The sequence below is a fragment of the Canis lupus genome, chromosome 11 (assembly GCF_048164855.1).
Source record: "Canis lupus baileyi chromosome 11, mCanLup2.hap1, whole genome shotgun sequence".
Lineage (NCBI taxonomy): Eukaryota > Metazoa > Chordata > Mammalia > Carnivora > Canidae > Canis > Canis lupus.
Genome location: NC_132848.1, coordinates 63504391 through 63528229, shown reverse-complemented (window position 1 = coordinate 63528229; position 23839 = coordinate 63504391). Strand labels below are relative to the sequence as shown.

Genomic DNA, 23839 nt, shown 5'->3' with positions numbered 1-23839 from the left:
ATATTTCCACTTTCAGAAATATGTCAGGCCTTGGGGATAAAACAAAAAAACAAAAAAACAAAAAAACAAATCTTAACGGTGGAGTTTAAAAAATAGGTTTTTTTCCAAAGGTTCTCCGTAATACTAACTTCAATAAAACAAAATATTATCTCTGAGTCTTTCTTTAATCTGTAAACCTCAGAACTTGTAGTTAATGCTGAACAGCAACCAAAAAAAGCCATTATTTGTCAATGTGTACTTAAAAATCCTTAATTCAAATAGCAGGGATCTTGGAGATGACTTCCCTATTCGGTTCCTCACTTGGCCAAAATGAAAGCAAATGTAGGAGAAAATTGACATAGAGGCATAATGCAAAAGCACTTCCGTTTATCTCCTTTTATTTGAAAAGCATGCATGTATATTCTGTATTTATCTTTTGGTGGGTATGTTGGGCAAAGAAACACAAGTGCTTACCTTGCTGTCTTTATTAGTGGGAATATAACCTTCATATTCCTGTGGTGACCTTATGTTAAATTAGGAGGAGTACCAGAGGCTAGAAATTATGACATGTCCTACTTGAGCACAGGTGCAGCTAGGCAGGGCTCTCTCAATATTATTTCACCCAGCACATCTGGGAGTTACTCCAGATCTTCCCCCTCAATATTCAGCCTGGGTAGGGTTGAAATAAATTTAACCTGAGTTCACTGGATTTTTGCACTTTATCAAAATCGGTTCCAATATTCTACACTCAAATTAAAATCTATTTTTTGATTCTCTGTGGCTTTAAGTTCATTAAATGTGAAATTGGCAGCTTGCTAAAGAAGGTCAGACTGATTAACTGTTTAAGACTTGTACATTTTCTGCTTCAGTTTTATTAACTGGCAGCATCCTGGATGTGTTTTGTATTTTGTGATTTTTTTGGGGGGCGGGGGGATAGAATCAGACTTCGGTTTCAGGAGGAGAGACTTACCAACTCTCTTTTCCCCTTTGGAAGGTTAAAAAATGATAGAAGCTGTTCAAATGAGATGCTGGAGTATTTTGGTGCAAAGTTAAAAAAAAAAAAAGGAAACAGGAATGAAAGACATATCTACCTTGTTATACCATCCGCTGGTGATTATGTGTGTAGAAATAGTCCCATAATGAAGCGTTTTGGAGCTCATTCAGAAAATTAGTCAACTTTGACAACATTAGGCGAAGTATTTCAAGTCTGAAGAAAGGACTTCTCAGCCTTGTTCTGAAATGTGGCGTTTGCTTGACCATTCTGATTTTTATGTGATGGAGGCCACCAAGTGCAAACATGTTTAGAATATTTTAGGCATTCCTTTCTTCAGAATGAAAAAATGACTAATTGGCTTATTTTCTTAAGTACTCGAAAGTATCCCATTTAGCTAATGTGTCTGAGAAGAATTGCCAGTGAATTTGGTATTTCTTTGATTTTGTGGCACTGCTGAGAGTGAGATCAGAAAGGTTTTTGGCAGTATGAATTATGCTGCGTTATGATTATTATTTAGATCCGTTTCACAGGTGAATGCAGTCGTTTTCTTATTATGGCGGTGTAAATGTGGCACATTTTCTGTGTGATATAGTAGCTTTCTAATTTATGAAGCCATGTCTCTGTATACTTAGGAGTATATACATTCACACACAAAGGATGTGTGTGTTTATTCACCTCTCTTTTTGTTCTTTGACACAATATACAACTTCGTCTAGAGGAAGAAAAGAAATAAATTTGGTTTCAATCCATGTTTTTACCAGTTTCGGGGGGGGGTTAGTTATTATTGAAGCTTTCTTTATGTTCCCTGCTTTAACTATTTATTTATTTAACAGTCAACATTGTTTCTAAACTCGCAAACCAGACACAGTTTACAGTGTGCCTGTGTGTGTGTATGTGTGTGTGTGTGTGTGTGTGTGTGTGTGTGTTCTCAGGAGTTAGGCAAGTCAGATAGTTTTCTTTAAATATATGATGATTTGCCTCATTGATAAATTTGCTTTCTTGTTGATAACCTCCACATCCTTATGCGTTTTAGGTGCGCCTGTTTTCTGGATATTATATGAAGGAGACTAGAAACACTTTATATGTTATGGTGGGATGGGATGGGGTTGAGAATGTATTTCCCCCTTTTCTCTCTCTTCTCTGGCGCTCTAATAATTGTGCTTTTGTTTCTCCAACCACAGCCGAACCTCTTGAAGCCATTCTTACAGATGATGAACCAGACCACGGCCCTTTGGGAGCTCCAGAAGGGGACCATGACCTCCTCACGTGTGGGCAGTGCCAGATGAACTTCCCATTGGGGGACATTCTTATTTTTATCGAGCACAAACGGAAACAATGCAATGGCAGCCTCTGCTTAGAAAAAGCTGTGGATAAGCCACCTTCCCCTTCACCAATCGAGATGAAAAAAGCATCCAATCCCGTGGAGGTTGGCATCCAGGTCACGCCAGAGGATGACGATTGTTTATCAACGTCATCTAGAGGAATTTGCCCCAAACAGGAACACATAGCAGGTAAATGAGAAGCAAGGAGAAAAGCTGTTTGCATGTTTTCTTTTCATTTTCAGAGGTGCTGTAGCCAAGCACTAAGGAGTGGTGAAGTGCTTTCTGTATTTCTCCATGTGACTGTCCACGACAGCCCTGTAATGTTAAAATAATCATTCCTATTGCTTACGTCCAGAACACAAAAAAATAAATATTTTCCACTTCACTGAGTCAGATGTAGGTGGTACACACACCTGATACCCTCTCTCTGGATCTCCTGATGCTGAATCTCTTTCCCTTTTTCTCTCCCCTTCTCATTTTTAAGTGTTGAACCATACTATACCTGGCCCAGTTTCCACTGTCCCTTTCCAGCCATGGTGACAAGTCAGAGGCAGAAGTGGCCATATAGGCATTTGCTAGTTTGGCCGATGACCTCTTTGTGTCAGAACACCTGGTCAGACCTCCCTAGGGGTACAGTTAGTTCTCAAGGCTTCCACGAAGTGGGGTGGGCTGGCAGGGCGTTGGGGAGTGGGTAGAAAGAGTTAACTGAGCTTCAGGGCTAGCCTTGGATCCATATTGGCTGTCAGCCCGTATGGGGCTGTAATTAAACACAGCCCCGTGGTGGGATGACACCGTGACCTTGACTTTAAGATGCCATTTTCGACTGGCCAGGCCAGAGTAGAGAGGGCAGTTGCTGAAGCGCACAGACATGCTTACTCGAAAAGTTTAAGGGCATGTTGGAAATTTCAAAAGGTTGGTTTGACAGGAACGGCTGCTCCCTGCAGCCTGCCTCCTCAGCTAAATGATAAATGCTTCTCTGTGCTCTCTCTTGTCTCTGATGTGGTTTTGACAGATGTATCTTGATTTTGTTTGTGGTTTACACAACCACATGTCACCCTTACAAATGTCCAGTCCAGACTTCCACTGTTTCTGCTATAACACAATGCAAAAATTCTCTTGGAAAAATACATACACATATTCAACAGCTCTCCTTCCTTTGGCTAATTTCAGCAGAGAGGTAGCTAGGTGTGTGGGTTTCTCACGGGGGGAAAAGGAATTCACGGCTAACAGAGGGACTTAAATCCCTACTCTAAGTGGCAAACAGCAACCCTATATAGTGACCCTTAAAACATTTTTTTGGGTGAAACAGCAGTGATTGAACAGACAAGCCAAAGTGAATGCAGAAACACACGTGTCATGCGATCTCTCTCTTTTTCTCCTCCTCCTCCGTCTGGTTTCGGGTCCGGTTAGGCAGAAGGTTTGTTCAGTTTTAAGAAAGATAGTGCATATAATCAATTGATTCACTGAAACTTGTCTTTCTGACCTAGTTTGACCACAAAGTTGAACTGTAGTAGGTCAGTGGTCCAGAGGGGATTAAATGTCGTATTATTTCTCCTTTCCCCCTCTGGAATTTGATCATTAAAATCAAACGTGACATTTTCTTTCTTTCTTTCTTTCTTTCTTTCTTTCTTTCTTTCTTTCTTTCTTTCTTTCTTTCTTTTCTTTCTTTCTTTCTCTCTCTCTCGCTCTCTCTCTCTCTCTCTTTCTTCTTTTTGAATTCTTCCTGCATTAATACTCAGATACTTTTCCTTTAGTCAAATGAGAAATATTTTTCTAGAATGCACCACATTTAGCTTATGTGACATGTAGGTTAAGATTTTATCTGCCCCCCCCCCCCCACCGCTTCCCCCTACCCCCAGTAGGATATGGCAATGACCATTTCCATGTGCTGTCTTGTGACTGGAAGGAAAACGTAAGGCATGATTAATGAAGCAAGAGCAAGCGGAAGGGGATTTGTCGTCTTCGGAGATCCAAAGCCTTTCTAAATCACCAAATATGGAGTAACACTTGCGTGATGTAACATCGTATTTACATATCGAGCTGCTCGTTTAAAAGACAAAACACAGTGTCTGTCAAGCAGGAATTAAAACCACACTTCTTACCGAGGTCCCAAATAGGTTATTCACTCTCAGATTAACCAGCTCCAAAATTCTGTGCTTCTGTACTTAGAAGAGGAATCTAAAAGCTGGGGGTGGGGGGTTGGGGGGGTGGGGGGAGGCACTATAGTGAAAGCTTTTTACTGTGATGGTTGTGAATCTCCATAAGGAAAGAAAAGATATTTTCCTTAACTTCTGGTTGTCATAAAGGTGGTTTTTTTTTTCCTTAGGACCTTGTACAATAGCAGAGCCTAGGGAAGCACCCCGCCCTGCCCAAAACCAAAAACAAAGAAAGGAAAAAGAAAGGAAAGCAAATTTAAAATATGTTTTAGAGTGCTAGTACTAAATAATTTCTCTGAGATGAAAAACAATGTAGGATGCCTAAGATATTCAATGGGTGCAGTAGTGCTGCAACCCAGGTGAGGTAAACTTTTCATGCAGAAAAAATTACAAAGCCTTGATTCCTTTCATTGTATTTAGTCACCTGTTCCCACCCTGGAATTGGCGGGACATAAATAGCGTGGTCACATCTCAAAGCGAGATGTCAGTAACTGGAATCACGACTTCTCATAATTCACAGTAATGAATTAAGAGTTTCCTATGGTGAAATTAACATTCTAGCATTGCACATAAATTAAGATGCCCTGGCCTTCAGGTGCCTCTGAAGGGAAGTTCTGGAAGACGGCTGTGCACTACTAGCCCATTTCTCTCAGGCACGTCTTCACGATTCCAAGTCTGCTTTTCTTTTTATGGTGAGGAAGGAAACAATAAGGGTAATCATTCAGGAGATATTTGAATTGTGTCACAGAAAGGAAGGAGAAGCGATGCTCCATATTAGGAGAGAGATCTATTGATGAATCTCTAGAAGAATATGTTTGGCAACCACATAAAAGGTAGTCATTTAAGTGCGCTGTGTAGGAAAGGTTTTATTAAAGTGATGTAAGTTGGATTTGAGCTCACTGTGTGCTCTGTGCCATTTTATAGGCAGGAAGCAGGAATAAAACAGTGACAGATTTTCCTGAGATAAATAAAGCTTAGAATTTGGGGCTTTCAGATAGGAGAATAAGGTAGAGTTCTTTAAATCCTTAGTAAAGTGATAATGCATTTTGACGGCACATAGGCCTCTCCAAGAGGAGTGTTTTTTAGAAAGGATGATTTTTACCTGGCAAAGAGAGGAGTCTGTGCTCCAGCACTTCACCCATGTACGTGTGCTAACTGCACACATCTACATTAATCAGGTTGCTTTTTCATTTTATTCAAATGTTCAAAATGTTGTGTGGCTGTGATCCATTGAGACGGTTGAAATAGTATTAATTTAACTGGAAACAAGCAGGTTATATTGTGTGGGGCCCAGTTCATGTATTTGTGTGTCAGATATTCACCAGGAGGTATTAGCAGCCTGTGACTGGCAGTCAGAGCTTTTAATAGGGGTGTTGTTTTATTTTCTAGTCTCATATTTTATGATGGGGGAAATATTCATCAAAGACTAGTGAATGTGAAACTGCTGTTCACTTATAGAAAAGGCCAAAAATACTATCCCACAGTGTCAGATTTGAGGTTTTGGCTTATTATACACAGAAAGCGTCAAATTAGGATTGGGCTGTCATGAAGTTCACTTTTTAAGAGAATGGGAAAAAAATATGACCAGTGCTATAAAATGTAGTAAAATCTGCTACTATTGATAAACATTGGGATTTTGTTTCTCCTTAAAATCCTGAATAGAGGCCTTTATATCAGGATATGTAAAAATTGTTTGCTTAGGCAATAATATACCTTATCACTAGATAAAAATATGCAGGACAGTTACTCTAATGGAGGGAGAAATACTCATTCAAAACAGAAATACATCAGCATGTTACTTAAAGGTAAATCAAGTATGACATACTTATGCTTTTCAGAATTCAGAAAATCAACTTGCCTTTTTCTTTTGTACCCATACCAGTTCTTTTGCAAGCTCAGACTGAATTTGGGATGTATTTGTCTACTTCATGGCGTAATTGTAAATGAGACTATAAATTATAGTATCCTAGTATGACTACTTATTTTTAATTTCTCTTTGTGTGATTCTGAATAAAAACCACTGACTTCTGAAGTGAATTTTTAGCATGGCAGCTAAAACAGAAAACAACAAACCAAAAACCCCCCAATATACTGGTGAACATTTTACTTACCTTCCGAGTCCAGAGAATAGAGAATATGGTTTCTTTATATATATCTAGGATTTTCATTGGGAGCCTGTGTTTGTGAGGCCACTACCCAAGGACTCCTGTTCCTGAGTCTGGGAGTCCCATATACAAGCTGTATTTGTAAATACGACCGAGAAAGGTTGTGAACTGGCAGCTTGGATGTTTTGTCAAAGTACAATGTCAGAGAAACTCTCTCTAAGACAAATTGTAAATAGAACTGTCACAGTGATTGCATGATTGAGCCACAGAAGTGTCTTACAATTGTTGGCATTGTCAGAGGACTTTTGAAAGCTTAATTAAACACAGTGGCCCGCATGGCTGCTAAATTTACTTCGGAAGGCCAAAAAGGAAAAAAAAAAAAAAATCTAAAATGTGGAAGATCCCAAAGATCCCAAAGTTCTTCAGACGTTACCCTTTCCTTGACACAGAAAAGAGGCATTGTGCATTTTCCTAGTTGTCTTTTATAAATAATAGTTTTGAGAATAGGGCCACGTGATATGAAGATCATCCTGTGTGTGATGTAGAGATTGTGTTAGTTTTTCTGTCTCCTGCTGTTACAGACAGTTAATGTAAAAATGGCCTTTTATTGGAAACACAAATATGTATTCACTTCAAGAACAGGAGCAGAGGGGGAAAGTTTCCCTCCCCATTCTCTGTGTTCATTCTGTGAAAGCTTAAAAAAACAGTGCTGTGATTTCTTAAATCACCCCATTCCCTGTGTTGCAAGTTGTGCCTTTTACTTTAAAGGGTCTGAAATCTGTTTTGCACACCTTTCTCCTAGTGAATGTGGCATTTAATTGTGGAGCTGCCCATGGGCTGGAAAATGCAACTGGGTGTAGAAACGTGCAGGCAATGTCAGGACAGCGAACCTTAAGCTCACGGAAGAGGAGAGTTGGATGCATATTAATGGCACATTTTCGAGTCCTGGAAAATCATTAATTTCACACCGCAGCCTCAATGTAGTTTGGCTAATGTGGGAGGACTAAATTGGAGTATATAACAAACGTGCGAGTCCTAGGGAAGCATTTTTCAGAATTTCGTGATTTCTTAAGTGAAAGTATTTAATAAAGGAGAATAGATGAATGGTGGCTGTGCACACCAGTCAGTAAGAAAGGAAGAAAAGTTTGGCTTTCCTTTGGGGTAAAACACGAAATTGAACCAAAGTAGCACAGCTAGGGAGATGCACCGAGACTGCAGCATTCAGTGTTAATTTAATGTACTTTGGTTGGTCTGTTCACACCCTTTACTGCACAAAGGAATCATTTGACAAAATTTACCCCAAGCCCAAGTCTGTTTTTACATACCGTAGTACCAGCTTTGTGCAGTAAAAAGCACTTAGCATCAAACTGGACCCAGCCTGGCACCTTGCCACTTTTTTAGCAACAGATTTAATCACCAAGGATCTTTAGTACCTTTCTGCTTGTTCAGATTTCATTTGGGTCATGGTTATGTCAGCAGTGTTGTTATTACAAGGATTAAAAAAGAAAAAGATTTTAACTTGGTGCCCATTTTTAACATTGTCTCAAATCAAGCAGGTTTTTGTTTTATGTGTCAATTTGGAGGACATTAATAAAGTTCATAAATATGTTCAGACTATATAATTTAATGGCTAATAACCAGTACTTTTTTATTTTGTAAGACAAATAGAAAATTGGCCATTGTATCCCTCCCTCCTCTGTTCTTTCCTCCTACCCAGGTAAATAAGCATCCTTAAACTGCTTCTCCCCTTTACTTCCAGGGTATAGAGGCTCTGGCCAATATCAGTAAATTTACCTTTGTAATTTGCCATGTAGTTTTTACAACAATGACCTAATTAATTTGAGCACGAACCATATTATTGCTACTAGAGTCATTTTCTGTCACAAACTTAATTTCCAGGAAATGTAACCTGACGAATAAGAATGCTTTAGCTCTCCACATGTGCTCCTAGAGACCAAAGGCAGATTTAAAATAATAATAATAATAATAAAAAAAATGCCAGCATTATTAAAGCCAGTATGCTTGATGCCAAACTCAATTTGAAGCCAGTAAACATCAGACTGTATTTCTAATCAGTTTTAGAATGTAACGTATTCCATATTGGGTTCACTGGAATCCGTCTCCCTGCTTTTTACTGGCCAGCTGCACTCCCTATGCATTTTTAAAACATTTCAGCAAAGGCTTTTGCTGTTCTTAGCAGGGTTAGTAACTTGGGGTCTATTTCTAAGCTCATTCGTCATTCTGCGATGGCATTGAGTTAGGTTGGCAAGGGAAGGATTTGAAGCATGGGGGGTGGTGAGGTCACTTCTGACCCCAGCAGGGAATAGGTGAGCTTCATTTGCCTTTACAATAGGCGCACAGTTACTGCACCTTGGAGGAGCTCTCAGGTACCGCTCAGATGGGCGCATGTAAATGCCCTGTCAGATGCGGAGCCGGAATATTAATGCCTCTTCCACCACCGCACCATAATAAAGCTGTACACAGCAAGCTTAATATGCAGCTAGTCTGGGGAATTGTGTAAACTTAGATAGCCCAGTGTGAAAGACAGCAATGTAAAAATGCTCGATATGCTACAGTTTCCATTCTCGTTCTCCTTTGATCTATTGCAAAATGAAAACATCATCCTTTCCTCCTCTTGGAGTTGTCTCCCCGACGCTGCCACCTCCCAATCCACCACCAGAATTTTTTGCATGTGTGGTATGGAGAAATGCGACATAATTTGTTTCATATGGTTAATTACAGGCGTTTGAATATTTAAAATTTTAAATAGCCGCAGTTCCAGCTTTTCCTGTTAAAAGTATGTGATTTGAACAAAGGGAATACAGTGTAAATATTTGTGGTGATTTGCAACACCCCTCTTTCCCCATTAAACACACACGCGCGCACACACACACACACATATACGCGCGCGCGCACACACACAGGCACTCGGTTTAGATCTAGTGCTGACTTAAAAGACTTCTGTACCTTCATGTATACTTTTTTTTTTTTTTTAACCAACTCTCTACTGGAACTCCATTAAAAACATTTTGCCATTATTTTTGAGTCCACCGTTGCTTGAGATTTTAAAGAGGATCTTCATAATGTGTTCATTTAACAGAATCAACAGCTGTCAGAACCAGTTGTGGTAAATCCACAAAACGTACAAAAGAAAATACACACGTTTCCTGAAACAAAACACTTGGAAAAATAAGCTGCCAAGAACTGGCAAATGAGAAGTTTGCAGACAGGGAACCGGAGTGTTTCATCTCTTGGTTCACCCTGGAGACTGATGTGAGCGGATCTGATGCAATGCCCCTGGAAGGTTTACCTGGCCAGGTGGCTGCTCGGAGGCAACGCGCCCTGCACGCAGGCTGGACTGGGCTGCAACTTGCTCCTTCTTCTGCCTGCCGTTTTTCTTTTTGATCTCTCCAGACAGATAAAATACCAAGTTCGTAGAGTGCTAAACAACAAATTATATCCACTAAAGGTGAGATGATCAGATTTAAACTTCCTGTGAAAGAGGTGAGAAGGCGCCCAGCACACCCTTTTCCAGATAGGGTTGGCAGCGTGTTACGCAGAATTGAATTGGCCCCGCCAGGGAATTCCCAGGGGGACCCCGAAGCAGGCATGTTGATGAAGGGGATACCTGGGGACCTTTGGTCACTCACAATGAGTTTCTGTTTGTATCTTCACTCCTGTTGGCATTGGCGATGAACAATTACACCTACAATTTGATCTTAGGTTTAGATACAGGTGAGTCCCCTGATTAAAAACTCCCATTAAAATGAAGAATGGAATTATTGTGAAGCCTGCGAAGGTGCTTTCAAAAAGAACACAGGTGCTGTTGTGTCCCCCGCCCTCTGGTTTCGGTTTTCTTTTTGAATTTTCTAAAAAGCACAAGGAGGCCTCATGCTAAGCATCAAGGCATTTAAATTCATATTCATCAGTTGTTCATTTTCTTGATATGTAATGATGCATAAAAAAAGCTGCAAAAAAACCCCACATCTGTTAATTTTTAGAGAAATAAGGTGTAGCTTGGATTCTTACCTTAGTTGGAGCACAAGGCCCTACATGCCATGTTTGATCTTTTACGTTTTAAATATGGAGTTTCTCTTTGGGCCAAAAAAAAAAAAAAAAAAGAAAAGAAAAAGAAAAAGAAATCAAACCCCACCAAAACAAAACTCTGAAGCATTTCCCTTTACTGACTCAGGGGATACCATGATTTCATGATTTATTTACATTTAGGGGGCAGCTCACAATGAACCATTTACTGCTCCTTTTAGCCCCCTCCTCCTCCACAAGTCTTCGAGTTCACAGTTAAAACAATACATTAACCAATGTTAAATTTTAAATCTCATGAGTTTCTCTCTCCTACTCCATCCTATCCTAAGCTTAACACACACACACACACACACACACACACACACACCAAAACACAACTATTCTTTTACATTTAAAAGTGAACATTGGCTACTGAAGGATGATTTAAAGGCTGCGAAAATTTTTAATAATAAATCGTAACCTTCTCATGTTATGTTTTTGTTATGTTAAGGGGAAAAAATCAATAAGGAAAAATTTAATTCTGATAAAGATACTCTTGGATCTTTGAAAACAACTGCTGTCCTTTTAACTAAAACATTTGAGCAGCTTCAAAGACTATGTATTTCTTCTGATCTTGGAGCTGTGTGACTGGTAGCAAGAAAGAAAAAAAAATCTTATTCTACATACAAGTGGATTGCTTAACAAGTCTGCACAGACACGTACTTGTTTGTACAATAGAGATAAAAATTCCTGTATAAAAATAATTCAGCTGCTGACAGCAGGCATTGTTGTTGGACCTGTCTTTTGTGCTTGTCCCAGCTCTGGGCCCCTTCTCCCCCCTATCTGCTTGGGACAGCTTGCTGCCTGCAGACTCCTGACCAGAAGTTAATTGCTATATATTAAATATATAGGTATTGTACGTAAAGAGGAACATCTCAAGCCTTCCTGTATGCCTTCCACCCTCCCTTCTGATGTGATTGCGGCACTGCCAGCAAGAGGGTGGCAGGCAAACGCTCTAATAGGGAAAATGACTTGAAGGCAGTTAGGGGAAATTTGGCCTTCAGGTCCCATTTGCTCTGTAGTGTAGCATCAGTTTCTAAACTTTTGTTTTTAATCTAATTCTGATTTACTCTGTCACATCCCATATCAACCCTCATTGAACTCTACTCATGTAGAGTAACATTAGTGTCAAACGGAATTGGTCAGGACTGTGGACCTGTGGCTCATACAGATGGTTGCGAATGGGAGTTACATGCAGCTCTGCATCCTATTCTTTCTGATAAATGTTAAAATGCGCCACATTTCTGAGCAGGGCCCACGGATAGGAGAGCGTAGGAATCAGGGATGGTACCTGGGGTCCCCCACCCACCCACCCACCCCGCATCTCTCTTCTCTTTCCCACTTCCTCGGTATACCTGCATTTCAGGTAGGAAGATCCATTCTAGGCAAACGCCTGAGGTTGGGGGGTGGCTGTGGGGCAGCAGCGGCAGAGAAGTTACTGGAATATTTTGGGTGGGGGTTCAACACAATCACCAAAGCAGAGAAAGTCTTTTGGGTCCAGAAGCAGAGCACCAAGCACAGGCACGTGGTCCTTTCAGAGCTGTGATTCTCAGTCTGCCTTGTAGGCTGGCCGAGAGAGGACTGAGCGTGTGCTTTCAGCTGGGTTGGGTGTATCGGATGGGGGAAGAGGAGGCATTCACAGGGAATTCTATCACTAGAATTTCTTAAATATCATGAGGTTAGTAAGGTGTGAGTTAGCACTCAAGGTGTGAGATAGATACTTCTCCATACTTGTCATTGGGAAGCCTGAAAATTCAAATTCCCACAATGTAATGACTGGGGGTTGGGGTGGGGGGAGTGGTGGACACCACAACTTTCTGAATGTCAGCCAGTGTCTGCATGACCTGTTCCTCTTGAATTAAATGCTGCCACTGCAGAAGGGGGGGGGGTGCTCAGGAAAATAAAAGCCCAACGACAGGATTTTCACCCCTCAGAAGTAAACCAGATCTCGCTCCTCTGCCTTGTATCCTCTCCTTTCTTGTTCTTTTCCTTTTGGAAGCAGAAACTTCTAAAACGAATGCCACTCCAAGGCGATGAAAAAGCTGTTTTTATACCCCAGTGGATGTTTACACAGGAGACTCAACTTGAGGGGAAAAAGGCTTTTTGGGAGGGTGGTGGGACTCGTGTTAATCTGTTTTGTTGGAGGCCTGTGCAGTATATTGCCTATGAGCAACTCTGGGCTGTTTTTGATAAATTACCATGTTTAGAGATAGGTTTGGCTCTTAAGGGCTTAGTTTTATGAACAAAGTCCGTAACGATGTTTGCAGCCTCTGTTTGTGTCTTAGCCCCTTTGGCTTCACTAGAAGCTCAATGTTTAGTTTAAGCTCAGTCTGGAAGATATAACAATTTTGCATTAAAAAAATGAGGAAATCATAGGAAGAAAAACCCTTTGCTTTTTGGATGAATCTTACTGATAATTTGCTAAAGCTCATTTGAATTTTAAGCACTTCTTTAATCTTCAAAGGCTAAATTGCTTTATGAATATGCATGGTGTGGGCAGACTTCAGTTCATTACCTAGTTGTAAATTCTAATGACCATTAGGTCCTTCCAGTAATTGCGAATTGTTTTGCATTTTTGATTGGCCTATTAACATGTACATTCGGTGCACATCAGGCTGGCCTGTCAGCCTGCTGAAGGAGAAAAAAAAGGTGAAAATTGTTTATAGCACCAAGATTCTTAGATTTTCAATCTTGCAAAATTGATGATGTAAAAAAATTAAAGCAGTGTTTTTTCTTCTCAAGATTGAAAGTTCACCAAGAGATTTGACATATTTAATTTACATGATGACTTTGCACTCCTTCATTAATGCAATTTGCATATGAAGCTGTTGTTAATCACTTTTGATCATGTTTTGTGTATTAGCTGCCTCAGTGGCTCTCCTCCTCGGATGCCCCAGTAGAAAGGAGCAAAATGAGGCATCTTCTTGCCAAGTTTCCTTTAGTGAATTGAGGAATTAGAAGTCTAACCTTGAGTAATTACATATGTTTTATCCGTTTTCTTTTAACGTTAAGTACAGTTTGTGGAAGTGTTGGCTGGAAGTCGTTCTCATTTGGGGAGAAGACTGTAAAATTTAAGTGTATGATTGAGGCACATCCAGATCTGTGCAGAAATACGTACTGCCCGACCCTGTTCCCCCACGAAAGTTGTCGGGCAGTTTCATTGTTAAGCAGTTTGATGTCAGAGGGACTTGAATTTTCCAGCTTATTAAGACATCAGGCTTCTCCTCTGGAAGGGGGAAGGCTACAAAGTACAGACAGAGCTTTGCAACAATGCTTTGGGTTTCTTCCTTGACTATGTGGCTAGCACCTGCACGGCTTGGGCTTGGGCTTGGCTGACTTATTTACCTTGGAGTTCAAGTAAGTCTTCTGGTGGCCTAGTCCAGTTTCTGCTCTCAGCTGCTCTGTCTGTGTCCTCCCCTGGTCACGAAAGTAAATCATGGTCCCTGGGCTCTGGGTTGCCTCCTTCAAGGTACACAAGTGCCCTGGTTGTGAAAACAAGGTGCTAACTAACGGTTTCCAATTTTTGAGAGCCTGTGATTTTGGTATTTGCCCTTGCTTGTTGAATAGCCTGTGCTGTATTATTGATGCTCATCTTTGGTCTATGAGTTTATCACTGGTTCACAAGCAGAATCAGAACACGGAAACTGATATTCTGATTAAAAGGAATGTTTAATGAAAGAAAATAAATTGTGATGGAAAATGAACAGTGTGTAAGAGACAGAACTACAATTTTAACCTCCGAGGGACCCTAGCACTGCCCTACCGTGACTTCCATCCATACCATGCTAAAAGCATGCTTCAGTTCAAAGTTGTTAATATTCAGCTGGGAAACAGTATCCAGAACACAAATAAATTATTAAGTGCATGAACTTTTTAGGCAGTAAGATGAACTGATGGGGTCCATCTGTGAGATCCAGGGGCTTTTTATTTGTGTGTGTCGAGCGATTTTGCCCTCTCCGACTTCACAGCCTTTGGTCTCCGGCCAACTGCATGCATAATTGATTCCACACGCACTATCATTTTCTTGATGTAATTGCTTTACTAAGATATGATGAAATCTAATGGATAATTTGCTATTTGAAAATGGGCAAAAAAATGTTCATACTTTTTACTGGGGGGAGGGCAGGGGAGAAGGGGGGTGTTCAGATGACCTGCTACTTAAGAAAACACAACACAAATGAAACAGGCGAAAACTAACTCCATGCACTCACTCTGCTTCAATCACGTTGCTTGTGGGTAAGAAGGTCTTTGTGACATATGGAAGCCAGTGTGTAAATCTCTCTCTTTCCATCCTATCCCCCTCCTTCATTCCTCCTTTCTCTGTCTCTCCCCCAAACTTTACAAGAAAGGGATCCTAACAAGGTAAAAAGTAAACAATGTAGTCATCACAAGCCTTATTATTCAGTCTATCCAGGAGTTTTGCCATGTCGGTTTATTTAACTTCCAGAAATGTAAACACTGACACAGCCCTAGAAGCAGCCAGAAAGATTACAGTATTAGAGTTAAAAACCGCGAGCGCGGAGTAGCAGTGCTTTATACTCAGCTATAATAACACTTTACATTGAAACATAATGGTAAGTCAAAACCGACTGGAAACTTCTGCTTATATGGAGTACAAATTTCATTCTAATAGATTGGCATAATCTAGTGTACCCAGAGTGCATTGTTATATAATGGAGAAACTGCATAAATGTCAAGTACACAAATAATTCTACAGGAAGTAAATGAAAAGTATCAGAATTTCTTAAATCACCATTAAATTTTGTTGGTGGGACAATCTCATTAGGTCCCTCAAAATCATGTGTGGCTTTGCATAAGGCTTTTAAAAATGTATTTTGGGGGGGAATTTACGGACGTTGAAACATTGTTTTAATCCAAACCAGTTCATGCTTTAAATGTACCTTAAAAAAAATTGTACTGTTTTTCAAAGTACTTAAAGGGAGTAGAGGGGTAGAAAACATATAAAGTGAATCCATCTCACTGTGGCAAACTGTTTTTCAAGTAAAGTCATAATAATGAACAACACATGATCTGAAATTTGATCAGCAAACATGTACTTATGCCAAGGAATTTCCTTTCTTTTTTTCCTCTTTTTTCTTTCTTTCTTTCTTTCTTTCTTTCTTTCTTTCTTTCTTTCTTTCTTTCTTCTTTCTTTTTTCTTTCTCTTTCTCTCTCCCTCTTTCTCTCTTTCTTTTATTCTTTCTTAATTTCCTTCCTTCCTTCCTTCCTTCCTTCCTTCCTTCCTTCCTTCCTTCCTTCCCTCCTTCTTCCTCCATACACATACCAAGGTTCTGTAAATCAGTTAAGTAGGGGGAGATCAAATTATAATATACAGAATGGCACAGCCAAGTTATCTTTTGGAAGAAACCTTAAATTCACCACCAGTAACAACAACAACAACCACAAAAAAAACCTTTTTACAAAACTGGAAATGACAGTTTTAAAAAGGAAAAAAAAAAAAAACCCCACCCCACCTTCTGATGCTCAAAACTTCAAACTATTAATAGACCACCAGTGAGATAGACTGTCTTTGTGCCTTGAAATGCAAAATGAGGGAAATAATTAGCAGAGGAACAAAATTCTCAAAATTTGAAGAACTTCTGTGATTACTGGGGGTACAGTGAAAAGAAAATGCAAATTTTTTCCTGATCTTAATTAGATTCGATTGTGCGGTGGGTGTGTTGGATTTGGGGGGGAGAGGCGGGGGGCAGGGAGTGGGGGAGCCGGGGGTGGGGGGTGCGGCAGGGCTGTGTGATGTGGAGACAGGTTAACAGGGGCCTGGTGGTGTGGCGGGAGGAAGGTGGCTCCTGGCGCTCAAGGAGTAAATGGTGCTGTTGGGGTGAGACTCCTGAGCCCTTCTTTTAGCTGGGCTCATTTCCCTCGGGTCTAGGAGATTCATTGGAGGGGAGGGGTGGGCACTGAAATAAGAGCCAGGCTGCCTTAGCAAGGGGAAGCTGCCTGTGGGTTACTTTCCCAGACCACATGGGAAAGCTGTGTGAGGCGTTATGGGCTCCGCCTTGTGCTCTGTGGCCATCACTCAGCCTCCCAAGGATGGGGGGGGGGGGGTCTGCACAGAACCTCTAACACCAGAGCACGGCCTCCCTGCCCCCCTCCAAATGCACTCTCTGGAGTTCACTGGTGGTGGTTGGCCAGAGTCCCGCCAAAGTATGTGCAGCAAGTTTCACTGGCTGGATTTCCCCTTGCGTGAAATAATAAAAGCCTTGGCCAAGGCTTATGAATCTATTTTTGTTTCATTAATATTATTTATTATGTATTTTATTAATATTTTTAGGAGGGACTGTGCTCTCATTTGACCATTTGTAGTTATAATTAATACATTCCGTACTGGTTGTAAAAAGTGTATTTGCATTTAATTGCAAGTCAGGCTGAATTAATGGATATGATTTAAAACAAAACTCACTTAAAATAATCTTGCAGGGAGCAAAAGAAGGGACCGTCCTTGCATTCAATTTATTTTCTGGGTGTCTGTGTGGCGAGAGGGTTGAAAGGATTATGTGGGTCTAACGGGAACTGGGTATGCGTCCGAGGGACTGGGGGGGGCCACACAGGGGAAGGAGGAGAACCCAGGCAGGAGGAGGGGCCACCAGGAGCTCCCATCCTTTCTTTAATTTCTGAGGTTACCAGGAGGGGCTTAAGCAAAGTGGTCAAGTCCATCTGCTCCGGAGAAGGTGGTAAAGAAAAGAGGTTAGTGGCAAGAGGGAAGAAGCACAAAGGGAAAATTGTACATTGGGAGCGTTGCTCTCGCGGCCGCGGTGTAGCCAGACTGGTTTAGCAGACAGAATGATAGATTGTTTTGTCAAGGGTCCCAGGGTGTGCCCTGAACTTGAAGCACTTTGTTTATCTTGAATAGAAAGGGAAAAGCACAGACATAATCGATGTCTAGTTTTTAGGAGCTCGAAAGAGGTAGGAGAAGAGAGAGGAGTCGGAGGTGGGGGAGGTGCAGGCCTTGGTTGTGGCTGTCCATTAACAGATGAACTTGGCCGAGGGCCAAGCTTTAGATGAGAGCATGTCAGGGCCCCAGTGCAGCCAAGCCTTTTCAGTGTTTTTGTTTTTTTCCCTTTTCTTCCTCTTTCTTTCTTTCTTTCTTTCTTTCTTTCTTTCTTTCTTTCTTTCTTTCCTTCTTTCTCTCTTTCCTTCTTTCTTTCTTAAAAAAAAAAATACCTGCTGACTGTACATCAAATGCTCCCAGGTCTTTGGCTAAAGGCAAGAAAAAAAAAAAAAGAGAGAGAGAGACACACACACACACAGCTCAATTTTTTTCCCCTCTGAACCAGTTGAGGCCAGTCTTTTGGCTACACACACAGGTTCTATCATCTTTCCTGGCTTGCCATTGGGGAAAAAAAAAAAAAAAGAGTTGTGATAACGCCAGTAACCCGAGGGCCCGGGATGGGAAGGGTTTGGGGGTGCTCGGGAGACCAGCGCGTGTGAGCGCGTGTGCAGCGGCGGCCTCGTGTGCAGCCGGGGCGGGGCGTGTGGGTCTGCGTGCAGGTAGGAAATCGGTGAGCACGAATTTAATTTTTTTTTTTTTTTTTTTTTTAATGGCTGAAGTTCAACTCCTTGTTGGGAAAGACCTGCGAACTAGGCTGCTGCTGGCTGGGGAGGATGGGAGCAAGCGAGGCCCAGCAAAGGCCAGGGGTGGGGGGAAAGCGCCCCCGTGGGAGGCTCAGCATTTCCCGTGCAGGGCTGATGGCAAACCCATGTGTCCGGGCTTGTTTGATTCTCAATTATCTTATCTTCTTTGGTCTGTTTCTGTGTTTTTTAGTTTATTATGACATTATGCATTCACTTATGAGTGTTGGCAAGCAAGAGTCATCAGCCCAATAACTTCCTGACATTTTTTAGCTCTTTTAATGTGCAGTCTTTGCCCTCCTGCCACAAGTGGCGAGGTAATTGAATTTCTCTGTTACTTACTGGCGGGAGGCATGTTCTGGTTCCCACCAGAGGAGCTGCTGGCGCTAAAGCTGGGTTCACAGCATTCTACCTAGGGGACACTGGGCCTCCACGTGGTTTGGGGGCCCGTCCGAAATGCAGTTCACACAATAAAGGATGTTTTTTTCCCCCATCATAGACTTGAAAAGGCACCATTGTGAGCAGCCATAAAAAATAGGATAAAATCATGTTTACTTCCCCAGGCTGAAGTCAAGCCTCAGCGGGAAGGTGGACTTTTTCTCCTACTTATCTAGTAGCAAATAGAAACTGAGAAAATTTGGAGGCCCCTGGGCTCATCCCACAGATAACCCAAAACACTCGGCCAAGCCCTTAGATGCTGTTTTCACTCCCTCCCACCTGTGTGCCTTTGTAACCTGCCTCCTGCCTTGTAACACGGGGAAGAGGGGCTGAAAGAGGGGAAAGGAAATAAGCCCTTCAAAATATGTTTATCTCCTTTCATTTCCTTTTCTCCCCCTTTTTCAGCCTCTGAGATAAAATGGTGAGGAAGTGCTGCCATTTCTAGTTGTGTGAGCTTGGGGAGATTTCTTCATCTCTCTGAATTTCCATTTCTTCCTCTAACATGGGGGGAGTTGCAGGACCCCTCCCCATGGGGGGCATCATTAGCATTGCGTGAAAACCCCTGCTTGCCTGGTACATGGTAAGCACTAGAGAAAAGCCAGTTATTGTTATGATTCTGACTCCTGGCTTAGCACTCTCCTCTCCTATCAGAACTGGGGTCTCAACATAGTTCCTCACAGTGTGGGAGTAGGAGGTGGGAATGAGAGGTGAGCAGGGTAGGGAGGCTTCTAATGGGCTCAGAGCCTCCTGCCTCAGAGTGGGTTCCTGCTGGAGCCTGTGGGAAAGGGGCCATTGGGTGGGAACAGTTGAGGAGCCCTTGCAGATCTGGTGAGGTGGGGTGATTGGAGGGGCTCCTCCCCATTAGCAGCTCCCTCAGTGGTTGGTGATGCAGCACAAGCCTGTAGGGAGAGAGGCCAGCAGAAGTTATGCCTGGGTGTGTGGCATGGTCACTGTGGGTTCAGATTCCTGCTTCACCACTGACTGGTCTGGAGAGTTTGGGCAAAGTGTTTAACCTCTGCGCGATGCCGACAACCCAAAGCACCTCCCTTATAGAGTGGACGCAAGGAGTAAGTGAGAGAAAGCACAGAAGTTACCTGCCACGCAGGACACACCCTGAGAGTTGCCTTTGCTCTACTGTGTATCTGATGCATTGTCTCTCCATTCCACAGCAGCCTCAGAAAGGAGGTTCTATTAGCTCCATTTGGTAGAGGAGGAAATCGGGGTTCACCAAAGGTTAAAAGAGCTTCCCCGAGGGTTCACCATTATTAGGGGTTTAATCCTTTGGCTTCCAGCCACTATCCTCTGTCACCTCCTGAAAGTGTTTGCAGCTTTCTGCAGTGGCGTTGGGCACCCGTTGGGTGGGAAGCTCTGGTGCTGGATGGCTGGCCCTCCTGTGGGTTCTGTGGTCAAGTTTTTTAGTCTTCTGGGAAAGAGAAGAATGTTCTCATCCAGTTCCTGGGCGGCTGTCCTGGGCATATTGGCGGAGCCTTGGAGCTGTTGGAAAGAGTTGCAATGTGAGGAATTCTGCTTTGCAAGTAGTCCCTTCTCCATCTGTCCAGAGTAAGGCAGGAATGGGGTGAGGGTCCCTGGAAGAGCAGGAAGGAGGTTTCACTATTTGTGTGTGACTTGGTTAGGAGATAGCAGTAGGCTGACCAAGAAACCAAGCTAGGGCTTGGAAGGGCTGGTGAGCCCTGGCTTTCAGCATTCCTGTTCAGTTGTCTCTCTGGCACTCACTTCACTGACCACGCCTTTAAAGGAGGGGGGAATCAGAATTATACTCTGAGCAAGAGAGTGTGTGCGTGTGCGTGTGCATGCATATGTGTGTATAGGGAATACTGGAGGGGTAATAATCTGCTTCTAGGAGGTTTTCATTATTGGCTGAACAAGTGCTGTGGTAAGGCAAGTCCGGAAAGCACGCTAAGAGACCTGAGAAAATTTTTGAATGGAAACTAGAGTCAACAACTCCATATGATCCACATGTGGCTTTCCCCGAGGCAAGTTTTCAAGTGCATGGTGGCCTCCCCTAGTCACTCTGCAGGCTGCTCTGACACCATTAATATTTGCTGAAGCAAGACCTGAGGTTCACTACGGAGGGATTACATAATGTATTCCAAAACCAAATGTCAGGGTTTTCCTTCTATTACCCATCCTTCTGAATTGGCTGGGCCACCGTTGGCCGCCATTTATGTCACTTCATCGTCCACTGGGCAGTTAGGAGGTGCAGAGGTTCTGTGGGGGACCTGAAGAGTTGGCTTCAGCAGTGACAAGGGTTGCCTGGGAGTTCTCCTTACTCAGTACGCTCTTCTATTTGACCCAAGGGAGATTGTTCAGATCAGATCCACCACCAAGGGGTTGTCATGGGCATGGATCCGGGAGGTCTCCTGAGTTGGGGGTGGGGATGGAGGTGGCTGCTGAGAATACATGTGGGTAGAGAACTCCAAGCCTTACCCTTCACTTTTCATGCAGCCCTGGGACTGGATCCTTGGCCTCCTTTCCCCTTGCCTCTTCCTCCAGTTCGCCACGTTGTCTCTACCTGCCCCCAGTTCAGGACTGTAGCAGTATTTCCCCCCATCACCCCGGGAGAGAAGCTCTGAATTTTATTCCTAGACTGAAAAGCAGAAATGAGAAATGATAAAAGGAATACCATTGCTTCAGAGGCCCTCTTTTCCCCCTCTGGTCTTCTCCCCATTCTCTTGAAAATCAGGCCAGCTCTCCAATGGTGGCCTTTTGTTTCTTTTTCTTTTTTGGCTCTGCCTTCATTAAGGTAAGCAGGAATTTAATGTCCCAAGAGGCAGGCCGGTGACCCTTCAGGCCAAGTGCCTGGATGTGGCCACGCTATAATAAATATTGAATGGTGAGAGCAATGGAAATTTAACAAAGCCATAACTGAGGAGACCGCAGAGGGGCAGCGGACTGGTTAAGAGGCTGTTGGATGAGCTGGGTAGTATTTCTACTTCAGCCTGATTGAAATGTCGACTAAAAATCAATGCTGTTGACTAGTGATAATTTACAACGTTCCCAGTGCTAAGTAGTTCCCCGCTTAAGAATGCGTTGGCTGGGCAGAGATTAGTGCAGGGAGTTGTGTGTGTCACAATGAATCAGACGCATTATAGGTCAGCCCTTTATTTGTTTCATCATGACTTTTACACAGTTGTCATGTAATTTATGGCTGCTTTCACGTTGTCAAACATTTTCATTGCATCTTCTTCTTTAACACACTCCTGACACAGACGCGCTGTCTTGGAAGGCTTGGTATTATTTCATAATCCGAGAGGAGGCCTATAAACCATCAAATTACACTATCTTCGGGCTAATCTAAATGCGCTGCAGATTAAAATCAGAGCTCATTTGTCCCTGATGCAAATTATTAAGTTCTAATTATAAATATCCATTTAATTACCCCATACATTTTTATTTTGCGGACCCTTTTGAGCACTGCTGTCTGCGACGGGGGGGAGATGCATAGGAGACAATCTGCAGTAATTAATGTACACTTCCCAAATGTAAAGGATAAACATATGCTGCTTTGTTTGTCTTATTTATTGATTGATTAGATGTATAGAGACTTTGGCATCGGCACAATCCAAAGTTGAAATCTTTTTAAAAATGAAAACTATTTAAAAATCTTTTGGGGAACAAAAAGCAAAATAGAGCCAATCCAGAGCTTTCTGCTAGAATACATTATCCTAAAATACGGGCATTTCACCAGATTCTGAATTTGAGTCCATCTAGATCTTGCAGAAGTTAAGGGTGAGAGAAACTCTACCTGTTTTGTACCTAGAATATGAAATCATCAGTATAGAAAAAAACCTAATGTTTAAAAAAAAAAAAAAAACAAGTCCTCCTTATTTCCAGCCCTGTTGCCATTTTCGGCTAGGAGATAACGTTATCAGCCTGTAATAGGAAGACAATCCACTTGAGAGAATTATGATAAACTATTTTTGATTGCCAAACAATAAAGTAAAACAAAAAGAGAAAATAAAAAGTTGTAAAGGCCCGGGACGCCTGGGTGGCTCAGCGGTTGAGTATCTTGCTTTCGGCTCAGGTCGCGATCCCAGGGTTCTGGGATCAAGTCCCATGTCAGGCTCCCTGCGAGGAGCCTGCTTCTCCCTCTGCCTGTGTCTCTGCCTCTCTCTGTGTCTCTCGTCAATAAATAAATAAAATCTTAAAAAAAAAAATCTGTAAAGGCCCAATAAAACTAGACGCTTCCTCCTCCACGAAGGCAGTGGAAAAATGATCAAAACGGGTTGGGGGCGGGGTAGGGATTGAGGTCTTTTGGGGTTTTCTAGAACCCCAAATTTTGAGTTTTAATGAGAGCAGGAAGACCCTGGTCTGGGAACCGGTATGCTGGGGTTCTAACTCTGAGCAGTGAGACTCTGGGTTCCCTTCACCCTTCATGGGGTTCCCTGCATTTTAGTTTCCTTGTCTGTAGAATGGGTAGTTGGGAGCTGGGGAGTCTCTAAGCCCCTGTCCTGTCCTAGCATACTCTGAACACCGTAAGCAGATTCCCTGCCTCCTCTCCTTTCTGCTCTTTTTGGAATCTAGTTGCTGAATGAGGCTTGCCTGCAGAGAAAGCAGAATATTTTCTTTATTTGCCTGGAAGGTAGGAGCCATGGTGGAGATTAAGGCTTGGGCTCATGATCCCTCCACGGAAAGCTTACGAGCAACTTTCAAATTGCTGGAAGCAAAATTGAAGCATGGTATAATGGAATGGTGATAATTCACAGAAGTTTCCAGCCTTACAAGATTTCTCCGTCTTTTAATTGTTGCAAGCTGTTTTTTTTTTTTTTTTTTTTTTAATATAAACTCTAAAGAGTGTAATGTGTATTTTCTCCAAGCTTGCTTTTTTGGGCAACTGTAGCTATGTCAAAATAGAAATACGTTTGACAAAGAAATCAGTTGAATTTAAACAACCAGGTATTTTAAATTCAATTAACTGACTGAATTCAGTGATATTTTCCTTCTTCCTCCCCCAAAAGCTGGTTTCTCTGTATGGACATAGCCTACATATGCTGAGTTCTTGGAGTTACAAATTCTTGCTTGTTAAAGGCATCCGATGCAACATGTTTAGAAGAACTCTCCCTCTGTTAGTGTTGAAGACAGCATAAATTGAGGGAAAATGTTCTTTTTTTATTCATCATGTAGGTAAAAGCATATGGCCTGTTCTGGGAC

General features: G+C 42.2%; 1 protein-coding gene across 12 annotated transcripts in view; it reads left to right on the top strand.

Moving 5' to 3' along the window:
- BCL11A (BCL11 transcription factor A) overlaps positions 1-23839 on the top strand; it is a 102416-nt gene that overhangs the window by 7714 nt on the left and 70863 nt on the right. For 10 of the 12 annotated variants that reach the window (XM_072768462.1, XM_072768459.1, XM_072768461.1 and 7 more), the window contains exon 2: positions 2155-2484. In XM_072768462.1, the coding sequence (XP_072624563.1) occupies positions 2256-2484 (229 nt within the window). In that variant the 5' untranslated portion in view covers positions 2155-2255. Of the gene's footprint in view, positions 1-2154; positions 2485-17218; positions 17345-18030; positions 18160-23839 lie in introns of those variants that run through there. The other 2 variants (XM_072768465.1, XM_072768464.1) reach the window with 2 other exon arrangements.